Below are 26,227 nucleotides of genomic sequence, written 5' to 3' on the forward strand. Positions count from 1 at the left end.
GATTAATCCACAACCATATCTCTTTAGTACCTTTATTAAAGTGGATGTTCTACTTCAGTATGTACCTTGCCTTGTTCTTGTTGTTTTTCTTTTCCTTACTAATTGCCCCTTTCTGATGAAAGGGAATAATGAATCATTTTGAAAGATCTCCCCTTTGTCTCTTAATAGAACCACAAATTCTGTCTCCACTTTTGTTATTATTATTATTTGGGATAAGGAAAACAGAAAATAAGGTTGGGTGTGATCCAATAATATCCAAACCTCATTTTAATGTTTATTGCGTTCTCTTCTCACACCCACCATTTTGCCAGTGTTTGACCTGGCGCTAATTTTTCCTAAAGCAATTGAAAATGATAGTTTTACTTCCTTACCTTGCTTCTGCTCTACATTCAGTAAGTGCCCGATATATGCCAGTTGATTACCCATATATTGAATGATATTAAGGGTAGCATCAGACCCAGGGAGAGCTCACCCCGCCATTGCTATCTTCTTGCCTTAGTTGAGACCAAGTCACTGTTGCTTTTTTAGTCAGTTGCGTGTATAAGCTGTGTGTGTCAGTTTTCTCCCTTTGCATAAGATACTATTGTACTTAAGTACATTTGTACTATTGTATAGAAAAAATTTAAAGTTGCCCTTTTTAAAACTTTTTCTTGTTTATAATGTTTCATGTAAGATTAATTGGATAGGATGCATTTCGTTTGGAAAATATTGGAAACCTACAACCAGAAAAATTTACCTGCTGCTGGTTTAAATAAACTTTTAAGTAAGCACAAATATTAAGTAATATCCTTTAAAGATATTTTAAAAACCCCACTCTCCTTATTACTTCTTCTGCAATTACCGAGTAATACTGAGTGGCACTGAAGAAATTATGGTCAGGTTTTTTCAAAGAGCTGCTTCTCATAGGAAAATGCTTAGTAATGATGAAGACACGCCCTCCAGTTCAGTGGCCATTTTGTAGTGTAGTTCTCCTGGAGAAACAAGTGGGAACCATCAAAGAAAGAAGTGTGTGGATCAAAAGAATATGCTCAAGAGGCAGTAAATCTTTCATCTAGGTCAACTGGAGAAATTAGAACTATGCTGTCTGTGAGTAGTTTAATTAGTTGGACCAATTTTTATAGCCCTTTTTAGCTTGCTTAATCTTTTTGAATTCTTTGATTAGATTTTCTTTTGCTGATACTGAGGAACAATTAAATTAACACTTGGCTTTGGGGCTTTTGGAATAGTAATTTAGAAGTTATGTTAAAATGTGTAAACTCCAAAAAGTGTTTCCTATTATTTTATAGTATCTTTATTTTTGCAAGATACTATTTTATGATATTATCCAAGGTTTAGGGTGGGGTAGGATGGCAATAAGTAGTTATTTTCAGATTATACATTCTGATTGTGTACTGATTAAAGATATGTGAAAATTCTATAGTATATTGGCAATATAATGAATAGTAATGGGGAAGTTAATTTCCATTTGTAGGGTTTTGTTAATTGTGAAAGTTTTAGCTCTATATATACCAAAAGCTTCTTCATTAAAAATAGAGAAAATAGCTACCTTGTGTAATTTAGTAATGACAGTCTTCCTCATCAGCTTATTTTATGGTGTTCTGTAGTTAGCGTGGAAAAAAAATAAGGAAATCATAGCAATTGACAATGGGAGTTCATTCTTTTCAATCATATTTTCCAAGAAAAATTGCTGTTCTGTATGGGATAATCACATTTAGACCTATAGCTTTAAGCTATATTCAAAGATAAAAGATTTTTAAAATATTTTAAATAGCTGATAAATAATTGTTCCCAGACAGTCTCCATCAAATCCTTATAACTACGATATCTCTTTCTTTAAAGATTTTGTTTTGGATAAAAGATATTTTAGAGGTTCTATTGACATGGTAGAAACTTTTAAAAATATATAACTTTCATTATGGTACTTTTTTCCTGAAGAAATTAAAAATTGATACAAATTTTTAAATAAAAATTACCTGTAAGTGATTTCGTAAATTCTTTTAAGAAGGGGATGGAAATCAAAGGCTTCTAGGTAAGCACAGATTTATGTAGGTGTGAAGTCTTCATTAACGAAGGTCCTTTACATTTCACGGCTTCAGGTGTCTGTGCCAATGCTTCCTGCCTCCTACTGCCTTCTGTCAGTAGCTGACTGTATTTTCCTGTTGCTTTTTGTGTTTTAATATAGACTTGCAGAGATCAAATAACATCTGACATCTGACATTAGTTAGCATTTTTCCAGCCCTAATAATACGGCTTTGATACAGTCTGACGTTTTAAATAAAGAAACTGTAGTAGTTGAGTAGATCATTAGTTTTGATATAGAAAAGTGCACATGATCATTCTGTTCTTTTGCTAAACTAACAGTCCTACACCTTTCTTACCAGGCCTTCTGCTGGGCACCTTTTTCTGCACAAATAACACGTGAATATATTCTTACTGTCAAAAAGTCAAATAATACAGGGAAAGCATCAGCCTTCCCTTAATCCCCTGTTTCTCCCCAGAAGTAACCACTGTAATCAGTTTTCTTCCAGATCATTTCAGTGCAATTAGATTCATATATACATATGTGCTAATATATGTGTGTAGGACACATAGAAATATTGTATAATTTGACTTTTAAAAATGTAAATGGGGTTCTTAAATGGTTATAGTAGTCAGTATTCTTTTTTTTTTTTAAAGATTTTATTTTTCCTTTTTCTCCCCAAAGCCCCCCGGTACACAGTTGTATATTTTTAGTTGTGGGTCCTTCTAGTTGTGGCACATGGGATGCCTCCTCAGCATGGCCTGATGAGCGGTGCCATGTCTACGCCCAGGATCTGAACCGACGAAATCCTGAGCCGCCACAGTGGAGCCGTGAACTTAACCACTCGGCCACAGGGCCGGCCCCGCTCAGTGTTCCTCTATGTATATTTAAGCACACTTTTATAGTCATATCTGTAGAATAGATGCCTAGTGGAATTGCTCGGTCAATGGATATATACATTTATATTTTTATAGATGTACTCCCACTAACAGTGTTATGAAGTCTCTGTGTCCTCACACCGTTGCCAACACTAAATATGATCAGACTTCTTAATTGTTGCCAACCACCAGATAAAAATTATATCTTTCTTTTAATTTGCGCTTGTTCAGTGAAGGATGAAGTCTAACATATTTTCATTTGTATGCACTCATTTTTATATTTTTTTCTCTTTGAACTACCTCTTTGTATCTTTTGCCCATTTTTGCATTTTTTTAAATCTTTTTCTAATTCGTTTATATGGGCTTATTATAAATTAAAGAAATTAGTTTTGTCACATATTAGCTAGATTTTCTCTCCAGTGGCATGAGTTGTTTTAAAAGCCCAATGAGCCGGACTTGAAAATAGTCTGTAAGAATAGAATACTATTGTTGTTATAGTCCCAAGATTCTTTACAGCCTCTTTCTAGGCTTGTGTAATCTGAGGCAAATATATATGAATTATCACTCATCTGAAACAGAAATGATTAGGAATAAATGCACATATTATCAGAAGACTTAGGCTGACCTATTTTGAATTTTCTAACTTAATCTGTTAAATAAATTTTAAAATTACAAATCCAGTTTCTGGTTAAAAAAATACACAAACTATACAAAATACTATATTAGACCAAGTTAATGACTTTATTTACTCTAAGTTATTCACAATGTACTGGAGTAAAATACCAGCTTCAGCTCTGTCAGGCTGACTAGGTTCAAATCCTAGCTCTGTAATTTACTGTCTGTGACCTTGGCTAAGTTACTTGGTCTCTCTATTCCTTAGATTCCTCTTGTCTTATATGACCTCTGCCTCATTAGGTTACTGTAAAGATGAGGTGAGTTCGCACATATAGCTGCTTAGAACAGTGCCTGGCACGTGTGGATACTCAGTAAAATGTTTGGTGCTGCTGTCGTTTGGGGAGGAATTGGCGGGGACGGAATCGGCCAAGCAGTTGGGAACCTATACGGACCATCCTTCTGTGAGGAAAAGGTACATCTGGGTAGACTCAAACAGAGTTAACAGGCTTCACTCACATCTCCAAACCAGAGGTAATCACTGCTGTAACCTAAGAAATGGGCACACGAAGCAGGTCAAGGGCCATATCCAGACACCCACTACTTATGGCCCCATAGCCTGTGGGAAAGCGCAGCACTGGAATACTTTGTGTGTGTGATCTTGTTCATTTGGGGCCTGCTATGGCTCTATTAGCCTTGGTGACTACTAGACTAGTAGATTGGTAATCTACTGCCTTTTGACTATTTTTCTTTGAATTTATACCTGAAAATTTCCCTCTGGTTTCTGCCAGAATTATTCCCAATTGCTACTTTAACTCAGCTAATAAATATAGAACTCTCTTAAGGATGAAGAAACAGAAAAATCGTTGAGTCTGTAGATCATAGGAACACTAGTTCTGTGAAGGTTTGGAGGAGTTGAACCACTCCAAAATATATTCACAGGAAAAAAAAAATCCAGATTTGTGTTTCCAGATTGAAGAGAGTGTAGTTCTATGAAACTTCAAGCCGCCAGTGAAAGAGGAATCATTTGAGATGAGAACAACCTGAAGAGAGAAAAGATTTTTTTTAATGTGATTGAATTAAAAATTACACCATGCAGGGTCAGCATTTTGGACCTTACAGAATATACGATCTGATATATAAGTATATTAACCATGTCTTTTACTTTCTATATTCTGATGCATTTATCATCTTGGGGCCTTGCTGATCCTGGAGGGACTGCCCCTCCCAGGGTCAGCCAATTCCTAAGAGATAGTAAACTACTCACCTGGATGTGCATTTCTCACCTGGCCAGTATTTCCTGCCCTAATCCTCCCAAAGTCAGGTGCCAGACGCTACTAAGGACAGCCCCTATGCTCCAGCCTACTCAATTTATTCAGACTAGCCAATCTTAAGCCTGTTTACCTTGCCTTGCCCATTCCTTCACACAAAAACCACAGTAAAGGCTCTTGCTCATCATTTCTCCTCTTTCTCTCCCTCCTTGTGCTGCCTCTGTGCTCTCCCGGCCCCCGGGGCATGGATTGCCCCCTTCCCTTGGAATCTGTGAGTATAATCAACAGTCTTTCAGTGCCAGGTGAACTGATCTGTTGGCCTCACCACACCCAAATGATATAACCTATATTTTAAAATAATAAGACGAACTTGAGAGAGAAAACTTGGTTATTCCTTCTAGATCTGCTTTTCCCTTAAAGAGGCTACTTTGTGTCATGGTTAAGGGTGTAGGTTTTGGACTCAGGCTAGTTAGCTTCACATTCTACTGAGTGACCTTGGACAAGTTATTTAACCTCCATATGCCCCAATTTCCTTCTAAAATAGGAGTAATAGTATTAAGACCTGTTTAGAAGTTTGTTGTTAGAAGTAAGTAAGGTATTAGAAAATATGCTTAATGCCTAACATATAAGCACCTCAAGAAATGCTTACTATTTTTGTTGTTACTCTTACTATTTTCCAGCTAAGGTTCTACTCTTTTCTAAAATATTGATCTCTCAGGGGCCAGCCCACTGTCATAGTGGTTAAATTCACTCACTCCTCTTCAGCAGCCCAGGGTTCGTGGGTTTGGGCCTGTACACCACTCATCAAGCTGTGCCGCGGCAGCATGTCACATACAAAATAGAGGAAAATTGGCATAGATGTTAGCTCAGGGACAGTCTTCCTCAAGCAAAAAGAGGAAGATTAGCAACAGATGTTAGCTCAGGGCCAATCTTCCTCACCAAAAAAAAAAATGAATGAATGAATATTTATTGATCTCTCTTAGGGCTCTCTTGTTTTCTCACACTATTTATTATCTCTAGCTGCTCTCATCTACTCCGCATGTTTCTATACCTATATGCTACCATACTAGTTTGCCATCATACCTATTTGCTAAAAACTCAAATCTATACATTCAGATTAGGCCACTCTCCAGATCACCATATATTTTAGGTCTAAGTTATTCACATTTGAATATCTCACAGGCATCTCTCTTTGCCTCCCTCTTCAGACTTGTTGCTCTGCCAATATTTTCTATTTCAGTAAGTAGCACCACCTAATTGTTCAAACCAGAAATCTAGAAGTCCTCTTGGCCTCTCCACTGCCAACCACTTTCAGTCATAAACAGATACTAAATTTAGGGGGAAAGATTCACAAACTAAAGAATGTTCATTACATTTTGGCAGAGGGAGTAGGGGTCAGGGGTAGGATAAAGAAAGTAATTTTGCATTTTATATCTTTTTGTACTGTTTTAATTTTTTATTTTAAAAATATATATTGTAGGTGCTCAATAAACACTATTTGGTTAGTGATAAATGGACAAATGATGATTGCCATTTGACTTTCCCCTTTTCTACCAAAATGATTTTTCTGGTGGAATGCTGTTACCACTCAGTGATTGGCATCAGGAAGACAGAGCAGATAGTCTGTGAGGAACCAGAATGAGAATTTGGGCAGTAGTTGTTGCAGACTACAGATTGCTTTTCTAAAAGGGTATACAGCTCTTACAGGAGCTCTTCTGGGAAAGAGAAGGAGAGAGTCCAGAGGGTGCACCAGGGTTAGTGTGAAAAGAGCATCTAGGATTCTGCTGGCTTTTTCTTAGCCTTATGCTGGTGCTTGGATGTGGGCCTATAGCATTGACAGAAGTGTGCCAGTAACTAAAAGGAAATCACTCAGTAAGATGCCATTTGTGGAAGAAGCTAAATTTATTTAGATATCTTCCTTTCCTAGTTTTCGTATGTGTCCCAGTTAGTCAGATGTATGTTTCTATTCTTATATTGAGGCCCCAACAGAAATTTTTTAATAAGGAAATTGTTTTAGGAAAACAAGTTCAGTTAGATGAGCATGAAGTTCCTTTAAAAATAATCTTCAAATGTAAGCAAGTGCTGTAATTATTTTGGTTTTATATAATATTGATGGCTGGTTAAAATTTTAATGCATAAACTCTGCTGCAGTTATTTTGAAGGTAACTGATTTCAATCATAGAAAGCCCGTTAAGTTTTTAGATTGCAAGTTATGGAAAAATAACTAATTTTCCATTTTTGTTTTTGCTTTTTGAATCCATTATTCTCCCAAAATAAAATGTAAAGAATGAAAGCAGCTACTGGGCTACTTATTTTTTGTGAATTTTTTTCAATATATGATTCCATATACCCTAAAACAGCGTTTCTCAACCTCAGCACTATTGACAGTTTGAGCTGGATAACTGTGGGGCTTGTTCTGCGCATTGTAGGATGTTGAGTATCATCCATGACCTCTACCTATTGGTTGCCAGTCCCTCCGCTCCTCAGTTATAACAACCAGAAATGTCTTCAGACATTGCCAAATGTCAGAGTGGGGAGATGGGACAAAATCTATTTTGATTGAGAACTACTCCTCTATAGGAGCGTAATGTTGTTTTTGTTTTTAATTATCTTGCTTAACAGTATTTTAAAAACATGGCTCCAACAATCACATAATTGAAAATTGCTTATTCCACAAACTACATTAGTTTGTAGAAATTAAATATGAATAATTGACGTTAATAGGTAATTAGCCATTTATTTGTACTGCCAGTGAGACTGGTAACTTGAAATCTTGTTGCTACAGGGTACCTTTGACATTTGTTGTCCTTAATAGGAGTATTGAGTGGCCTGGGCATTATTGCAGGAAGTTTGCAAGTCCAAATATTTGCCCAGGATTATCTGAATATTTTTATGGATACATAAAAGATCGTGTGCACGTTATACTAGTTGAAGAAGGGGAAAGTTACATAGCAGTCATCGTTTGTCCATTTATCACTAACCAACTAGTATTTATTGAGCGCCTACTATATATACTATACTTGTGTGATTAACTCACAAATTCATTGAAAGATGTTACTAAATGAACATTTTCTTTTTGTCATATTCTCTTTCAGTAGATATTTAAAGTACTACTATCATTACATGGAAGTTTGTAAAGATTTGAGTGTTCTTAAGTTCAATAAACCTGTCTTTTTCCCAGATTAAAATAAGTTGAATTTTCTCAATTTTGCATTTTCTGCCATATTATTTTCTTAAATCTTTTATTACTAGATTTTAGGAAAATCTAGCATCTGATTTCTTTAAACTTTTATAATGTACTTTAAAAGTTATACATAGAAAGAGAGAATAATACAGTGAAAGCTCCATGTACCCATCACCCAGCTTCAGCCTCAGCAGCTGTTAACATTTTGCCAAACTGTCTCATTTATTCCTCTCCCACTCCCACCCTTTTTCTTGGAGTATTTCAAAGTAAATCCCAGACATTACCTAATTTCACCTGTAAATTCTTTAGTGTGCATCTCTAACAGACAAATACCCTCTTTTTTTAAAAAAAATGCTAACTTCAAATAATTATCTAATAAAATTAATAGTAATTCTCTAATATCGTCTAATACCTAGTCTGTGTTTGGGTTTCCTTGAGTATCTCGAAAATATCTTATAGTTGTTCAAACCAGGATTCAAAGTCCATACATCACATTTGGGTAATATGTCCCTTTAGTCTTTAGCAGTTTTCTCCACCTCTTCCACCTTTATTATATCATTTATTAGTTGAAGAAGCTGGGTAATTTGATCTGTAGAATTTCCATATTCTGGATTTGGCTGATTGCATAGGGTAAAGGTGTCATTTGATTCAGCACAATAGTCTATATTTTAACATACTGCTTTTTTTTTTTTTTGAGGAAGATCAGCCCTGAGCTAACATCTGCTGCCAATCCTCCTCTTTTTATTGAGGAAGACTGGCCCTGAGCTAACATCCATGCCCATCTTCCTCTACTTTATATGTGGGAGGCCTACCACAGCATGGCGTGCCGAGCAGTGCCACGTCCACACCTGGGATCCGAACCAGAACATGCGAACTTAACTGCTGCGCCACCGGGCCGGCCCCTAAACATACCACTTTTTTATCTTATTTCTGCAACAACGTCATGAGGTTTGTTTTACCACCTGAACAAGTTTAAGAGCCACATAGCATTCTTATTTTGTACTTAAGCTGAGACCAAGAGAGAATTTTCCTGAAACATAGCAGCCTACTTGGAAAGTATCAGACTACTCAGTATTTTCCTTGATACTTTTGAAAACCAGGTATACCATGGTCTTATGAGAAGTATCACAGAATGAAACTTTTTAGCAAGGATGTCACCTGTTTTGATTTTTTTTCTCCCCTGTGCCTCAATATTGCTTGGCATGTAAAAGATGTTCAGTTAGTATTTATTATTGAATGAGTTGCCTAATTCTGCCTTGTTTGGCCTATTCTTCCCTCTCTAAGCTAGAACTTGAAGAGTTACAACTTGTTCTATCTGTAAGGGTTTAAAGCAGTTTAGAAGAGAGAACCTAATAATAAAAGCATTTTACCCATCATCTCCATTTCTACACTAGGTAATCTTCCTTTTTAAATGCAAACCAGCAATAATGGTACTGACATTTCAACAGAATGACCATAAATCATGCAGAAAATAAACAATACATTAAATGAGTGGTTCAAACTTTATATATCCATTAGTGTGAGATCTGCTATCTTTAATGGGGGGCATGAAGTGCAGGTGGTGTAGGACATAAATGAGTCATTTTCTTGAAGTGCTTATTCAGCAAAAATGTAGGGGTTTCCTGTCCGTTTTTGTTTATTTTTCTTGCAGAAGTATGTTTCAGCCATCAGAACAATCTTAGCACAACCAAAGACTCTTGGCTATCTTTCATTTAGCAAAATTCTTTCTGGTGCTATGATGGGTGTTTTCTGTCAGCTAAAATTTACAGGAATAGTGAACCACAAGGATTTCCTGCGGAGAAGCTCCCGTATGCTGTGTCTGAGGTTTCTCATGTTTCTTTTGGCAGCAGTCACATTCTCCAGCACTACAAAATTATAGTTTGAGTCCAGTGCTAACAGTTTCTCTTCAAGAAAACAACTTTACTGAAACACTTGTGGTTCTATTTTGCTTGAACCAAGGGAAAAAGTTATAACAAATTACCTATCACTGCCTACTCTGCTATCCTCCCCAAAACGTACCTTTCTAAAGCTGCCATCAACCTATAATAATACTCACTCTATGAAGCAGAGAAATTTCTTTGTATGAGTTTATAAGCCTAATAGCCCAAAACCTCCAAATATAGTGGTTAGGGCTGTTACAATAGGGAGGCTTAGCTTGCTGTAAAAGAAAAACTAAAAATAAATGATTTGGGTGATCACATTTTAATACTAAGACAGTGTTTGCCTTTTTTACTCTCATCCTCTTGTGCATGCACAGAGTATGATAAGCTTATTTGTATGGTTTCATATTCCACATTAAAATTAACCTTTTCAAAACTATTTCTTGTCAAGTTTTGTTATGGCTATTTTTTGATAGTACAATTGTAAGAAAAGACTATTAAAATACTCCTCCCTTTCCAACTATCTGAGCTAACATCTGTTTCCAGTCTTCCTCTATTTTGTATGTAGGTCACCACCACAGCATGGCCACCAATGAATGGTGTAGGTCCATGCCCAGGAACTGAACCCGGGCCACTCAAGCAGAGCATGCTGAACTTACCTAACTTTCTTTATATATTTCATCCAAAACAATAAATTCCAGCAGATTCAAGGAAGAAGCAGATGTACTATTAAGCCAGACAGTAAAGAGATTTGCAAAAATGTCAAACAATCTACTTTTCTCAATACATTTTTTCATTAAAATTATTTGCATTAATATTGCAATGTAATAAATGTTTATTGTTATTTGCAGTAAATCAATAAATGTTTTAAATTTTTTCAGTTTTTATTTCTAATTTCAGTTTTAATTTCTAATATGATAAATATCATTAGGTATACACATAAGCTAAAGCTTTTTCGGATCCTCAGTAATTTTTAAGAACCTGAAGAATCTTGAGACTAAAAACATTTGAGCACCACTGGTCATGATGTGGTTTTCTGAGAGCTGTCAAATAGTACATGGGCTAGTTGCAGTTTCAGAGAAAAAGTGATAGTAATTTTATCCCCAAACATTTTTTTAAATTAATGTAAAATAATTTCATTAAAAATCCCTTTGCATTCTTCAAAATTGCTCATGTGCTACAAGGTCTGTCTCAGTCAGTTCATCTTGGCTCATGTTCAGTTTGTTAACCAAGGGATGTTTGTTTTCATTTGTGTGTTATCATTGGTTAAATTTTAAATTTTATTTTGGCTTAAAGGTGATTGAAGCATGAAAGTAGAAATAAAACAGTGAAATAAATGCTACAACTCAGAATACTATCATAGACATAATGAGTAGAGCTTTAGTGTTCATACAGTCTGAGTTTGTGTTAGAAAGTGATATGATTTGCATTGAAAGCCAAGAAGAGAAAAGTACAAATATGAAATATGATGAAGACTGGAATTAAATTTTATCATACCTGTAGTACCTTCATCTCTAGTCTCCAAAGGTTATCTACTCTGAAATTTTGTCAAATAGTTACATAAAGCCATGAAACAAAGCATGGTGATGGTCATGGGAAGCCACCATTTTCCAGAACTGTAAAATAGGGCGTGAAACAGTGATGAAAATGATGAATTCTGTCACTGAAGATGAAGAAAACAGAACTACTAAGGCATCATTTGTCGTTGCATAGCACAAATGAATATGTCACACCTCTGACAAGAAGCTTGTGAAATCACCCAAAAAGTTAGTGAAAAGTTTACGTTTGGAGAAGAGCAGAATTAAGCTACTGGTAGAATTACTGTATCAAATGATACTGTTAGACATTATCAGTAGTGTATGAGGTAAACAATTAATGCTGCTGTTTTTGTGAAATATAACATAGCAAGTGTTGCAGATTATGGTGATCCAAACTGAGTATGTATGCTCTTAGTTGATGTGCAAAACATACGGAGAACAGAGTATTCGTTGTTTCTCTTCTGTTTAATCACTTACAAGAGAATCAATGTTACAGATATTCCATTTTGTTACTTTGTGAGCTGTGACATAAACTGGAAAAGGAAGGGGCATTGGGGTCAGTGCTGACACAGCATCAGCTACGTATGCAGTAAGAAAAGGCATTACAATTTAAATAAAAAGAAGTTTGACCCCATCCATCCACCCGCCGAGCCTCTTCCCAGAGAACAGTTAGCAGTCAAGAGTGTGCCTCATGATCTCAATTGAGTCTTTAATTAGAACAGGAGTCAGCAATGGGCCAGATTTGTCCCACTCTGTGCCTATTTTTATATGACTGGTGAGGAAAGAATGGTTTTTATGTTTTAATTTTTTAATTTTTATTATTTTTTCCCTGAGCTAACATCCGTTGCCAACCCTCCTCTTTTTTTTTTCTTGAGGGAGAAAGATTAGCCCTGAGCTAACTTCTGTGCCAGTCTTCCTCTACTCTGTATGTGGGATGCCTCCACAGCATGGCTGATGAGTGGTGTAGGTCCATACCAGGAATCCAAACGCGCAAACCCCAGGCTGCCAAAGTGGAACACGCAAAACTTTGACCACTTTGCCACGGGGCTGGCCTGGTTTTTACATTTTTAAATGATTGGAGAAAATATCAAAAGAATGGTATTGTGTGATACATGAAAAGGATAAGAAGTTCAGTATTTCTGTGAGTAAAGCTTTCTTGGAACATAACCACACTCATTGGTTTATGTATTGTCTGTGGCTGCTTTCAGGCTACAGCAGCAGTGTTGGTTAGTTGTGACAGAGACCATATGGCCTGCAAAGCCTAAAATATTTACTATCTGGCCTTTTACAGAGAAAGTTTGACGACCCTTGAATTAGACTAACTCCACTTTGATCCATCTTATTTATTTTTCTTCCCCACTGGAGTTCATTTGAAGAAAGGGTTCTAGTGCCTTAAAAACATGTGTTTTTTCTTAAGGTATGTAAACTTTTCAAAAGGTCAGCCCAAACAAACTAGCATTCTTCCTCTTTTGCCACTCTGGGGGCAGAGCAGGGTGGGGTTCACTATTCAGTTTGAAAATACAAGGCGATTGTTCAAGGCAATGTTTGAAGATACATTATGGGTGATAAAAAGATTAACCATTTATGCCATTAGAGATTTTATGTCTGGTAGAAAGATAAGAAACATAATTCCTCCTCATATTATAAATTTTCGTATATTTTTCTCGAAAGAGATTAAACATAGCTTAAACAGGAGGCATTGACTCATCTTCCTGGTCTCTCAAATTGATAGCAAGCAAATTGCTACCAGTCCAGCAAATTCTCACACTCCCTCGTTTTTCCACACTGAAAGATTCCCTAAAAGTATTGGTCTAGTTTAGCTGCTGCTCCTTTGTTTCCATAGCAACCAGTGCATTCCTGTACTTATTAATTTGCTTGGTGTCTCTGTACTACACTATAGGTAAGCTTTGTTGGTGTCTTGCTATCTAGACACAGGAGGGACTGTTTGTAATTTTAGGTGGTATAGTGTAATGTTTCAGAGTGCTGGTTTTGGAGTCAGACCTGTCCTGCTTTCTCTAGCTGAGTGAATCTGTTTCCTTATCTGTGAAATGAGAATAACAATAGTAATGATGATGATGGTAATACCTTTTAGAGTTTGTTGTGAACCTTAGCTGAGATGATGCATGTAAAATGCTTAGTTAAGTACTATGCAGCTGTGTTGCTGTTGTTGGTGTTTTGGTGTTTGTTTTTATTCTAACAGCTAACATAATGTCTTTTTAAAGTATTAAATATTTTGTTGAGTGGAACCAAGATTTATTTTTAAACACCTAACCAACTTTGTGCTTTAGAGAAGACTAAACATTAAAATTAAAGCTTGATGTTTCTTTTTGATGGGGTTGGGGTGACTTTTTTGGTCTGTTTCAAAATCTGTGCTCTTTCCACACAGATTATATAAAGTTGAAGTATAAATTGAGTGCTTACTGTGTGCCAGAGACTGTTCTAAGTGCTTTATATTTATACAGTCCTCATAAGAACCCTCTGAACTAGGTGTTATTATTATTCCTATTTTTAGATGAAACAGCTGAAGAATAGAAGGATTATAAATTGCCAGAGTAAGAGGCAGAGGGAGAGGGCCTGCCCCGTGGCCGAATGGTTGGGTTCACGTGCTCCGCTTCAGTGGCCCAGGGTTTCGCCGGTTCAGATCCTGGGCTTGGACATGGCACCACTTGTCAGGCCATGTTGGGGTGGTGTCCCACATGCCGCAACCGGAAGGACCCACAACTAAAAATACACAGCTATGTACTGGGGGCTTTGGGGAGAAAAAGGAAAAATAAAATCTTTAAAAAAAAAAAGAGGCAGAGTTGGGATTTGAACCTATAGTCTGGCTCCAGAGTTGCTATTCTTAACCCTGGCGTTCTAATGCTTTTGTTACTACACCATCCCTCGTTTGCCATATGCTTGTACGTAAGCTTATCTTAGGTAACTTTCTTGGAGTTTTAAGTTTGTATACATATTTGAGCTTGAATGAATTAATATGGTATGATAAAATTATAATTAATACAATACAATCATTCTTAATTCTTCTTAGCTTCAAGTAATACAGTAACTGTTTTTTACTCTTAGGCGCTGTCTATAGCCAGGATTGGCTATTTTGAAGCAATCTGTTCTAATACTACAAAAATGTGGGCAAAGAAGTTGCTCAACAAATCTATTTATATTCCTAAATTCATTTTTTTCTAACTGGTACTCACTCCAAAAATGTCTGTGTGTTTTATTTAGTTTTTCCTTTTTTGGGTCCCTCTCTTGAATTGTTTGTTGATTTTTTTAAATGTTAAATGGCATTAAAGTTAAGTGACAGATAATTCAGTTCTTTATAGAAGAAACTCTACAGAGTTTGGATATACTGGTCGTGATAGTTGAGTTTGGTACTGAAATTCAGTATGGAATTTAGCCTCTATAACTTATGAAATAGTAATGATCTTGAAATTTGCTTTGTTTTATGTGTCTCTTTCAGAATTCTCCACTTTACCAGTACTTACAGGATCTGGGACACACAGACTTTGAAATATGTTCTTCTCTGTCACCAAAGCCAGAAAAATGCACAGTGACAGAGGGACAACAAAAGCCTCCTACAAGAGCCCTGCCAAAAGTAAGAAGGCATGCCCATTCTCTCTGACTTGATCTTTACCTTAGTGATTAAACTGCCTTTACCATTACCCTTGCAAAAAGCAAAAGCAAAATACCTTGTAAGCACTTTCATGTCCTCCCCCACACTAAGACTTTATTTTTTATTTCATCACTAGTACAAAACTGTCTGTTTAGATAAACATGAATCCTTGCTGTTTCCTACTCTCTCATGGGTAATTTCTATAATGAATGGAAATGAATATGGTTGAGGATTAAAATATATTATTTATTTAAATATTGAAATTATCCAGAGGGAACTAGAAAAACATACTAAAACCTTAGTGAGAACCTAACTATTAGGACTCCTATGTTAACTGGAATTTTTTTCTTTAAATATTTTTTTTAAGAGAGCACAAATTATAAGAAAGCAAATTGATAGGGTATTTCATACACAGTTTCAAGGGTATGTGATAGAGTGGGTATATTTACCTCAATTTCTGATGCCCTTTGTATCTGCAGTATTATATATTTTTATACAGTAAATATCTCATAGTTGATGTGCAGCGTGGTGATGCTTAGATAGTTGAAGAATCTCTATTAATTATGTTCTATAAAGTGCATTGACTAGGGGCCGGCCTTAACCACCCAGGTGTTGTTTGCATGTTTCACTTCAGCAGCCCAGGGTTAGCTGGTTTGGGTCCTGGGCGTGGACCTACACACCACTCAGGCCGTGCTGTGGCCTCATCCCACATAGAGGAAGTAGAATGAACTGCAGCTAGGATATACAACTATGTACTGGGGCTTTGGGGAGGAAAAAAAAAGAGGAAAATTGGCAACAGCTATTAGTTTGGGGCCAATTTTCCTCACCAAAAAGTATACCTTTAAAAAAAATGCATTTACTAGGTTCATTTATGTTCTATTAGCCATATTTACTAAAATAAAACAATATTGCAGTACATTTCAGGTTTAACAAAAGGAATTCTAATTTAATGGGAAAGAATGTAACCAGGTTACCTCATTTTTTGAGCATTCTAGTTTAATCAGTGTTTTATTACAAGACTCAATTACTTCCAGGAGAAGGCTTTTAAAGTTTTCAATTAGTGATTTACTCTGTTAATAGAGAGGTGACGATCTTTTCTCCCTTCTTCTTAGAAAAACACCTAAAATGTGAGGTAACCTAGTTGGGCCCATTTGCAAGAGCAGAGTAAACACCAGAGAAATCTTTTTTTGACTGACACCCGCAAGGTGGAAGTTAGGAGAGGTAGAGCTCACAAAGGTCAGAACCAGTTTTGCTCTTCCTATGTAATACTTAAACTCTTTCTTCTCCTTGCTTCTTTCAAATATGAATGTTCCTGGGAAGAGTTTTGAAAGCAAAACCTACAGATACATGTAATAGGTTATTTATAGGTTAAAACTTGAATTTGAGATTACTTGGCGACAAGACAATGAAGGAGCCAGGGGACAGTCTTTGGGTGGGAGATAGGCATTGACCTGTTCTATTATTTTTTGTGTGCATGTGCAAACTTGGATTTTGTAGGTGTTTAGTCCTTTTCATTTATGACAGGTGTTTTTACATGTAGAAATCTTGTTACTAACTTAGAAACAAACAAAATGGGAGTTTAAAATTTCACCCCCTCAGAAATTCAGGAACAATAAAAAGCGTAGCCAGAGGATATTTTTTTAAATTACCATGTCTAGAAAGTTTATTTAGTTTTCATATTACACATTTCAACAGTAGGAGCTGTATTTTTTTTTAATGGAGTTTTTCTAAATCTGAGTCAGCTAAATTTTAGAAAGACTTGTTGTACTATTTAGTTCCTTCTTGGGATATATTTTTAGAATTGCCTCCCCAAATTCTGTTCAAGAAGGGAAGTACAAATTTATTTTCTTTGGAAAGCAAATGTTTTATATAAGGTGATTTCATGATGAAACAATAATTAGCATTAATCACCTTTTTTTAACTTTTATTTTTTAATGTGGTTAAGTAGTTATTGAGTAGTCTGTCTTGGTTATCTCACCATGAATATTCATTCTCTGTCTCATTTTCTGGTTTCTTTTCCTGTGATTATTCTTTTTTTAAGATTTTTTATTTTTCCTTTTTCTCCCAAAGCCCCCTGGGTACATAGTTGTGTATTTTTAGTTGTGGGTCCTTCTAGTTGTGGCACGTGGGACGCCGCCTCAGCATGGCTTGATGAGCTTTGCCATGTCCGCACCCAGGATTTGAACCAGTGAAACCCTGGGCTGCCGAAGCAGAGCACGAGAACTCAACCACCCGGCCATGGGGCCGGCCCCATCCTGTGATTATTCTTAAAGGTTCTTTTCATAAGGTTTTAGCATCAGGCCTCTTCTCTGCTTGGTCTCTTTCCTCTGAGCAATCTCATCTACTTTCTTGCTCTCTTTGGCCACTTACGTCCATTCTCCATCTTTGCTGAGTTCCATGCTTATTAGACATTTCCACCTGTTTGTGCCCCAGGAAACTCAGGTTTAGCATGTCTAAAATAGCTTCTTTCCTCAGCACTTCCAAAACAAACAAAATATTCTTTCTATGTTCCCAAATTATCAGCCTCTCAGTTATCTTACTGTTTTCCATCACTCCTACGTTGATTTGATCATTAAGTGATGTATCAAGTCAACTTCTGTGTCTCTAAAATCGAACCTTTATCCATTACCGTTTTTGCTAGCCTAGTTCAGGCCTTTATCCTTATTTAGCTGCACTATTAACCATCCTCCTAATCATGCTTCTTGGCTACCGCAATTCCCTGCCAGTACAGCCTCTGCACTCTTGCCAGTTATTTTTCTAAAATGCTGATTTTTATTGTTTAACTTCCTTGTGTAAAAACCTGTGGTAGATCCTCACAGCCTACAGGGTAAAGTCTAAACTATTATGGCATGTAAGGCCAAAGTCCTTTAAAACTCATCTCAGAGAACTTTTTTAACTTCATCACTATTCCCTTCTTCCCTTGGGTCTTAGCTTTCCCAAACTATGCCACCATCCCTATGGCATGTGCTTTCATGGCTCTCTCCTTTATTCTTCCTGTTACCTGGCCTGAAGTGTTCTTCCCTCCTTTGTTGTTAAATTCCTACTCAGCTGTTAGGGCTTAGCTCCAGTGTTACCTCCTCTTGGCCTCCTCTTTTCCCACACTTTTCCACACTTTACATTGGTTTGTAATTATTTGTACCATCTCTTCTATGCTGAGTTCTTGAAAACAGCAGTTAGGTGTATTCATCTTTGTTCCCCTGACCCTTCTTTATTTATTTATTTTTTTTTTGAGCAAGATTAGCCCTGAGCTAATGACTACCAATCCTCCTCTTTTTGCTGAGGAAGACTGGCCCTGAGCTAACGTCCATACCCATCTTCCTCTACCTTTTTATGTGGGACACCTACCACAGCATGGCATGCCAAGCGGTGCCATGTGCGCACCCGGGATCCAAACTGGTGAACCCCCGGCCGCAGAAGCGGAACGTGGGCTCTTAACTGCTGCACCACTGGGCCAGCCCCCTACCTATGACCCTTCTTTAGTACCTGGGATATAGTAATCACTCAATGCGTGGAAACTTCATTTACTGGCACGCTCAAGAAATGGGCTATTAAGGTAAATTGAATTTTTGGTTGATTCAATAATGTAACTTTTATTTCAACATGAGACAGTTTTTCTAAAATTGATTAAAATATCTTTCTGCCTTAGTATTGTGGAATGAAATGTTCATAATATTTGAGAACATTCAACAGTTTGTTGAAATCCATCATCATGTTGACATAGATAGTGTTTCCAAGATAAATGGGCTACATCAAGATAACTTCTGACTGCGTTTTAAAGATCAGATTTCAGGTCTCATTCCAAACTTACTGAATCTGAACCTTTAGTGTGGAGGCCCAGGAATGTAATTCTAAATTCCCAGATGATTCTGATGTACAAGTACATTTGGGAACTAATAAGGAGGCTGAGACACGCTGACAAAGCATATAACCTGGATGGTTTTTTCCTCTCTTTTTCTGATAAAAATTCTGATTAATTAGAAGCAAGTTATTTAAAGTTTTTCTGCTGTTTGGGTGTGGTTTAATAATCCTTTACAATGTCATTTATTTCCTTCAGCGAGGCATCCTGTTAAAAGTGGCTGAAACCATCAAAAGTTGGATTTTTTCTCAGTGCAATAGGAATGATGACTTACTTCGCAAGTTGGTAAGTGTTTGCTTTATTTCTTTTTGTTAATTTTCAGGGCTCCAGTTTATTAGTGAGAGAATCAATGAATCAGAATTTGTTTTGCTATGGATTTGGGCAGTGATTGATTGTGATTAGAAATTCTAGGTAGTTCTCTGAAAGGAGACTGTTCACTTCATGAAGTTTATATCACCTAAAAAAAGAAAGAAATTCTTCAAAATCTGAGGATCTTTGAGCTTGTACTCGTTAGTATTATTTCATAGTTCTTATAAGAGGTTATTAGCCACTTCAAATAGCATATTCTGGTAGTTATTGAAACCGTATTTATTAGATTACTAATTTCCTGCTGCCATCTTCCTTCATTGACAGCTGTTCCTCTTAATAGGAAAGGGAATATAGCTATTAATGAGATCAAATCAAAAGTAGTTCCTCCCAAATTTACTTATCACTAATCTACCATTCTCTGACAACTTCATATGTGAAGTTTAGTCTCCTGGGGCTGATAAATCACAGAATTTCCCAAGGACTTGGCATAGTCAACGTTGAGAGTCTTTGTGATTCATGTGAGGCTGACTTTTTTTTTCCTACTCTCTGCTGTAATATATCTGTTGCTTGACCTCTGATCCTCAAGAGGGAATACTTCAACGTTTTATATCCTATCAGTACAAAATCCAGGTGGTATACCTACAAAAATGAAGCTCTCATGGCTCTCAAAAGGAATAATCAAGTTACAAGTAAGCATGTTTCAGGATCCTCTGCTGGCTTCTGACCTTAAGATGATAATTATCATTCTTGTAAATTATCATTTGTGTAGAGATGTTTACAAAGTGCTTTCACATTTTGATTTGGTAATTTAAACACTGTAAGATGTAGTGCATTTTACCAATTGGAAAGCCTGAGGTTCATACAGTTGAATTTGGTTTAGGAATACTTATTTAGTGAATTGTTCAAGAATGTTCAGCTAGAAAGTGATAGAGTCAGAATTTGGACTCAGGTCTTCTGGTTTCAAAGCCAAGGCTCTTTCTAGTATACAATACTCCTCTCTAGCTCGCGTATTATTGTGTTTTGACTGACTGAAATTACTTTTTTGGCAACCCAAATGGGCAAGTTCTCTGTGCAGGGTTTCATCTTTGTAGGTGTGTTAAGAAGGTCAATGAAGTGTCTTGTCATCCACGTAGAATATCATCTCTATCCAGGTGGAGCCATCCTCATTCTTCAGTGATGCTAGGACTGTGGTAAGGTATATGGATCCATGTACATTTTTCTGTGGTTTAATCATAGTCCTGATCTTTTCTTTCTTGGTTCTCTGTCACTGGCCACATGTTTCAAGTCATGTTTCACTATAAAATGCCAGCTTCTATATGCATCTCTTTTGTGCCTCTCTTATGGAGAATTGTAGGGCGTACGTACCTAAGAAATAGTTTATTAATAATGGAATGAGGAGTTTCCCAGATGGCTTCTGGCATGAGATTGACTCGATGGTGACATATTTAAATTTTTGTTAGCTGTACAGATATTGAACCAGTCCCTTTTTTCTTTTATAAAAAATACTGGCAATTACTCCATGATATCTGAACATTTTTGTTAAGGTAGTACTTTTCTTCTTAAAGTTTGGAAAAAAATTCCTTTATAGCAATTATGATGATAGTGGTACTGGCACTTTTTAAGTGCTTTTTAGCCTATAAAGTGCTTTCACACATGTTATCTCATTTGCTCCTCATCGGCTTTATGAAATAGCACTATATATTAAAAAGTGTATAAGATCATTGAAGTACATTGACACATGAATAAGTTCCCTTCTTCATCCCTAGGGACAAAAATAGAAATCTCTTTATTCTTTAGCTTTGCTTCTCATACTCTTTCATTCCATCCAGGCAGAAATATTCCTAAGTTACCTTCTCATGCCATTTCTCTATTTAGATCCTAAAAGGATCCCCATTATCCATCAAATCAAGTCCAATTCATCACTTCAGCATGAAAGAGTCTACATAATTTGGCCTTAACCTACATTTCCAGCCTTATCTACCAATATTTTCATCAGTCAACTCTAGTCCTCCTTTTCCTTTATTCTATACCTATTCTCTATGTCTATGTTTGTACTATTGTACTGTGGTGAAATTCTTTCCATTTTTCTCTCTGTTGGAATCTTTCGAGTCAGCAGTCCCAGCTCTTCCTCAAGGCTTTTCCCAGAAACTTCAGCCTATTGGATAACTTATTTTCTACAACAACCTAGTAGCACTTGTCTATGCTGTGTTCTATGGTATAGATGTGTGCTTTTCTTTACTATATTTTAATTATTTCATGTGTACTAACAACACTAACAGCTAACACTTATATAGTGCTTACTGTGCGCCAGACACTCTTCTTTGTAGCTTACAAATATTGACTCATGTAATCCTCACAACAACCCTTTGAAGTGGGTACTATTATTATCCTCATTTTGCAGATGAAGAAACTAGATCAGAAAGGTTGTTAACTTGCTTAAGTTGTGGAACCAGGATATAAACCTAGGTACTAAATCTTAGCATTCAGGGGCTGGCCCCGTGGCCGAGTGGTTAAGTTCGTGCACTCCGCTTTGGCGGCCCAGGGTTTCACCGGTTTGGATCCTGGCCACGGACATGGAACCGCTCATCAAGCCATGCTGAGGTGGCATCCCACATACCGCAACTAGAAGGACCCACAACTAAAAAATATACAACTACGTACCGGGGGGCTTTGGGGAGAAAAAGGAAAAAAAATAAAATCTTTAACTCTTAGCATTCACACTTGTTGAGGGTGAGCCACAGTTCACATAGTACACTTCCCCGAAGCACAGAGCAGCCAACTATACAGATAAGACCTACTAATATTTAAGTGGATCAAAATTAGTACCTTTTACATTTCTTCATTTGTTTGAGTCTTGGGCCTAAAGTCCAAATAGGGCTATTGTGACATGTTTCCTAATTTAGCAGGTGTCTATTTTCCCAGTAGTTTGATTACTGTATTTTCTGCAGTTCTTATTTTTATAGTTAAAGAGTAATGTATAATTTTACAGTTTATCCTTAAGAAAAAGCTTAATTTGTTAATTTAGTCAGATTCAATTTTACAGCTAAAATTATCAGAATATTCAAGTTCTTCCTTTGTAGAGGTGATTTGATCATTAAGACAAGGCTTGCTTTAGTTGTTTGGAGTATCTTGGTCCCTTTCAAGTTCATTTGCATGTATAGATGATTGTAGGTTGTTAGTTTCACTCTTGAAACATGTATTTCCAAAGCTATTAATACTACCTCGAATTACGTTGGTTTTGGGGAGACATTATCCCAGTTTTGCAACAAATCCGATGCCAAGAAAAGGTGTGAAGAAAGTGAATGTCTGATAAAGCGGCATGTCTATGCTAGGGTCCATGAAGAGGGAGAGCTTCCGTTCCATGTTAATAGCTTCCCCCTCTCTGTCTGCCTTAGCCTTCGTTTATGGTTAGGCTTCTTTAAACTTGCCCATATACAAGTACATAGGGGTCTCATAAAAGTTATAATTTAAAACTTTTGTAGCAAAAGTTTGATTTTTCATATTTATATTTGAATATGACTATGTCTGATTGGGGAATCCAAACTAAATAGTAAGGCTGATATGTGAAGATTTATTTCAAAGATCACTTGAAAAGCTACCATGCTCCGCCTACTGACCTCCTTGGTTTTTTAGCCCTCCTGCCGCTCGCCACAAAGAGTATAAAGTGAGTTGGGCTGTTCTCTCTTTATGAAAGTGGGGTGGGATGTCACACTAAGTGCTTCCTAATGTTAGAATTGTAAGAAGAGAGAAGAAGCAACAGTTTAAATATGACACATAAAAGTACTGCAGAGGGCCATGCAGGTTGCATCAGTAGATAGTGAAAAAGCCACACCAGGCTAAAAGGAGGATCAACATTCCATTGATTAGATGTTCTTTTTTTGATAATTGAAAATAAATGTCTCCAGATAGGCCTAATATTAAAAACATTCTTCTGGAGCTGGCCCAGTAGCATAGTGATTAAGTTCTCACGTTCTGCTTCAGTGGCCTGAGGTTCCCAGGATTGGATCCCAGGAGCAGACCTACACACTGCTCATCAAGCCATGCTATGGCAGCATTCTACATGCAAAATAAAGAAAGATTGGCACAAATGTTAGCTCAGGGCCAATCTTCCTCACCAAAAAAATATATATATATTCTTCTCCTTCTCTAAAAGTGATGTAACCCATGATTAAGAGGATATGTGCTTATGGTTTGATGTATAGATCACTGCATTCCTTCTTAAGTCTCCATTATAATCAACCGGGTCTGGACTCTGTGATATAGGAATGATTGACTAAGACGAACAAACCTATTGCCTTCAAACCCTAGACATAACCAGTTTTACGTTAACTGCTGAAGGCCTTGTCCATTAAAAGTTCTCTTTATTTTTATCAGACAATAGGATCACTCTATTCCTAAATTTAATACAAAATAAAACTTTAGATTTTCTGTTAGAGCAGACTATATACAGGGAAGCAGAATCAACTCCCAAAGACTTAGGATTTGAAATCAGAGTTCTGGGAAGTTACTTAATCTCTTTGGGCTTTGGTTTTCTCTCTGTAGAATGGAGATGAGAATGATAATGGACATCACAGGGTTCCTGTGAGAATTAACCTCTCTGCACTAACACTGCTAGCTCATCTCTCACCTCTCTACCATGTACTCTGTGCACAAAACTAATATCAGTGACTTGCAGCTTCCCAAACTAGAGAAGGTTTGATTCTGTCTCATCTCACTCTTCCCATGGTTTCCTCTGGTCAGTTCTTATTCATCCTTTAAGACTCAGCACAGACATCACCTCTTTTGCTCTTTCTGACCTCACTGCAAGTTTTGGTCCCTCTATGCCATTTTCATAGTACTCTAGGTATACCTCATTGCACTTCTGTGCACATTATATTGTAACTATTTGCTTTTCAGTCCTCTTCATTAAACTCTGAACTCTTTAAGAATAGAGACTTGTATGTCTTGTTTATTTTCTTGTGTCCTCGGTATCAAGCCTGGTACCTGGTATGCATAAGATGTTCCTTGATAGATGAATAGAAGGAAAAGAGGGAGGAATAAATGAGCTGGTATATGTGAAAGCATTTTGTAAACTATAAAGTGCTATGCACATGTTATTGTGGTTTTGCATTACATTTCTTAACGATGTATTTTAAATATCTGAATGTCCGTTTTTAAAAGGCCTTGATCCTGCTGATGTAATTCTTAGGTATTGGCTATATTGTTAGAGTACTCAGGGACAGCATCTGTTACAGGATTATGTTTTCCCTGTTGTGTTTCAGCTATTTAATTAGTTAGGCTTCACTAAACAGGTTTATTAATCTAATTACTTCATATCTCTTTATTAAAAATTTATATTTCACATCTAGTGGCTCAGTAATGTTTACCTCAGTCTTTATTGTTTCACGTTTACAATGAAAGTAAAACTTCACACATCATACTAAAGATAGATTGGACTGTTGTTTCTTCTTCGTAGAGTCTATACTGAAAATAAACACCTCTAAATCTTATTAGGAACTTAGCATTTAATACAAACTTATGTATGTACTAATACCTCTCTTCCGGTCTTTTAATGGCAAGGATATTGGATTCCGACTCGACTCGCTACATACCATCCTGCAACAGGAAGTCCTGTTACAAGAGGATGTGGAGCTGATTGAGCTACTTGATCCCAGTATCCTGTCTGCAGGGCAACCTCAACAACAGGAAAATGGACACCTTCCAACACTTTGCTCCCTGGCAACCCCTAATATTTGGTACTGTCCAGAAAACAGCTATCCTTTGCTTACATATAGAGTATTAGCAGAGGAAATCTGTCATCATGCTCTCCATTGTAAAGGCCTTATAAACGTTCCATACCTTTTAGCATTGTAACTAATATAATGATGTGCCAGAGGTTTAAAAAAAAAAGTAACTTTCTAAAGTGAATACTGTTTAAAGCTAGGGAAAAAATCCAATTAGGTTGTTGTGTACTCTCAACTGAATATAATTAATTCTGTTTTTAACAATCCAACAAGCAGGTATAACATGTGCCAAAAAGAATCTCTCTTACCCCTATACCTATGCACGTGTGTGCATGCAGCCCTGGCTGGTTCTATATGTTCCTTTATAATCACTCAGTTATATCGTAATCACATTGTAGAGACACCAAGGACAGGATGGGACATGGAGGTAAATAGTCAACTCTTGTTTTGTTGGCCAAGAAGAGATCCTAGGGAACATAGTGTGACAATTCATGCTATCCTAAAACTTTTCAACTACTTCAAATATTTGGTCTTATGCCAGAATCAGTTCCAGGCCAGAATCTGTTTTAAAAAAAATAGTAAGAAGGGATTATATATACAGAACTGTTAATGTCCTCTTCCTATTGAAGTACGAGTTTATTAAAGGAACTAAATCGTTGCTTGAACTGTTGAAGTTATACAGGCAGTTACATTCATTGGCCTCAGTGTTCTGAATTTCTCTCTTTCCTGTCACTCTGACAAATGCTTCGTATTACAACAGCGAAGTATGATGTTTTCCAAATCTGTGTCTCAGGATGATGAAGTAAAGCATCTTATCCTTTAAAAATCTAAGAAATTAAGAAGCTGCTAGAAGGAACCATAGGTTCTAAGAATTTTAGAGCTTTCCTTTCAAGTTTCTTTTAAGCACAAATGTGATTAAGCACAAATGTGATTAAGCACCTATGAGACCTGTAGATAATTTTAGACTTTGCTATTAGTACATAAAAGTATGTGATGAGATTTTGCTTCATGATATTACCAGTATTGTTTGAAAGTAAAGGATTCCAAAGGAAATCAGAGCAGGCAAATATTTGTTATTCTTCCATGTGACTTTCTTTGTAGTTTGACTATAATGTCTTCAAGTATTGTTGATGTTGTTTGTAGATATCCTCAGACACATTTCCCCCTGTATTCCCCTTTTTCTTGTATATACACATTTTCATCAAAGCCTTCATTGTATAAAAGATGTATTTTAGTCTGTGGATTTGTAATTGACCCAAATAAGAAATGTTCATACATATTTTTACTTTAGTTAAAAAAGTATAAAAGTACAAAGCTTGTCCATATCATGGTCTATAGTAAGAATGTGT

General features: G+C 36.5%; 1 protein-coding gene across 12 annotated transcripts in view; it reads left to right on the forward strand.

Moving 5' to 3' along the window:
- Positions 1-26,227, forward strand: part of VEZT (vezatin, adherens junctions transmembrane protein) — a 66,778-nt gene that overhangs the window by 12,136 nt on the left and 28,415 nt on the right. For 5 of the 12 annotated variants that reach the window (XM_070507081.1, XM_070507088.1, XM_070507079.1 and 2 more), the window contains exons 2-5: positions 14,838-14,972; positions 19,045-19,131; positions 20,289-20,345; positions 24,715-24,890. In XM_070507081.1, coding sequence (XP_070363182.1) covers positions 14,838-14,972; positions 19,045-19,131; positions 20,289-20,345; positions 24,715-24,890 — 455 coding nt within the window. The remainder of the gene's footprint in view (positions 1-14,837; positions 14,973-19,044; positions 19,132-20,288; positions 20,346-24,714; positions 24,891-26,227) is intronic. The other 7 variants (XM_070507085.1, XM_070507089.1, XM_070507084.1 and 4 more) reach the window with 3 other exon arrangements.

This window comes from Equus asinus, chromosome 4 (genome assembly GCF_041296235.1).
Source record: "Equus asinus isolate D_3611 breed Donkey chromosome 4, EquAss-T2T_v2, whole genome shotgun sequence".
Classification (NCBI taxonomy): Eukaryota; Metazoa; Chordata; class Mammalia; order Perissodactyla; family Equidae; genus Equus; species Equus asinus.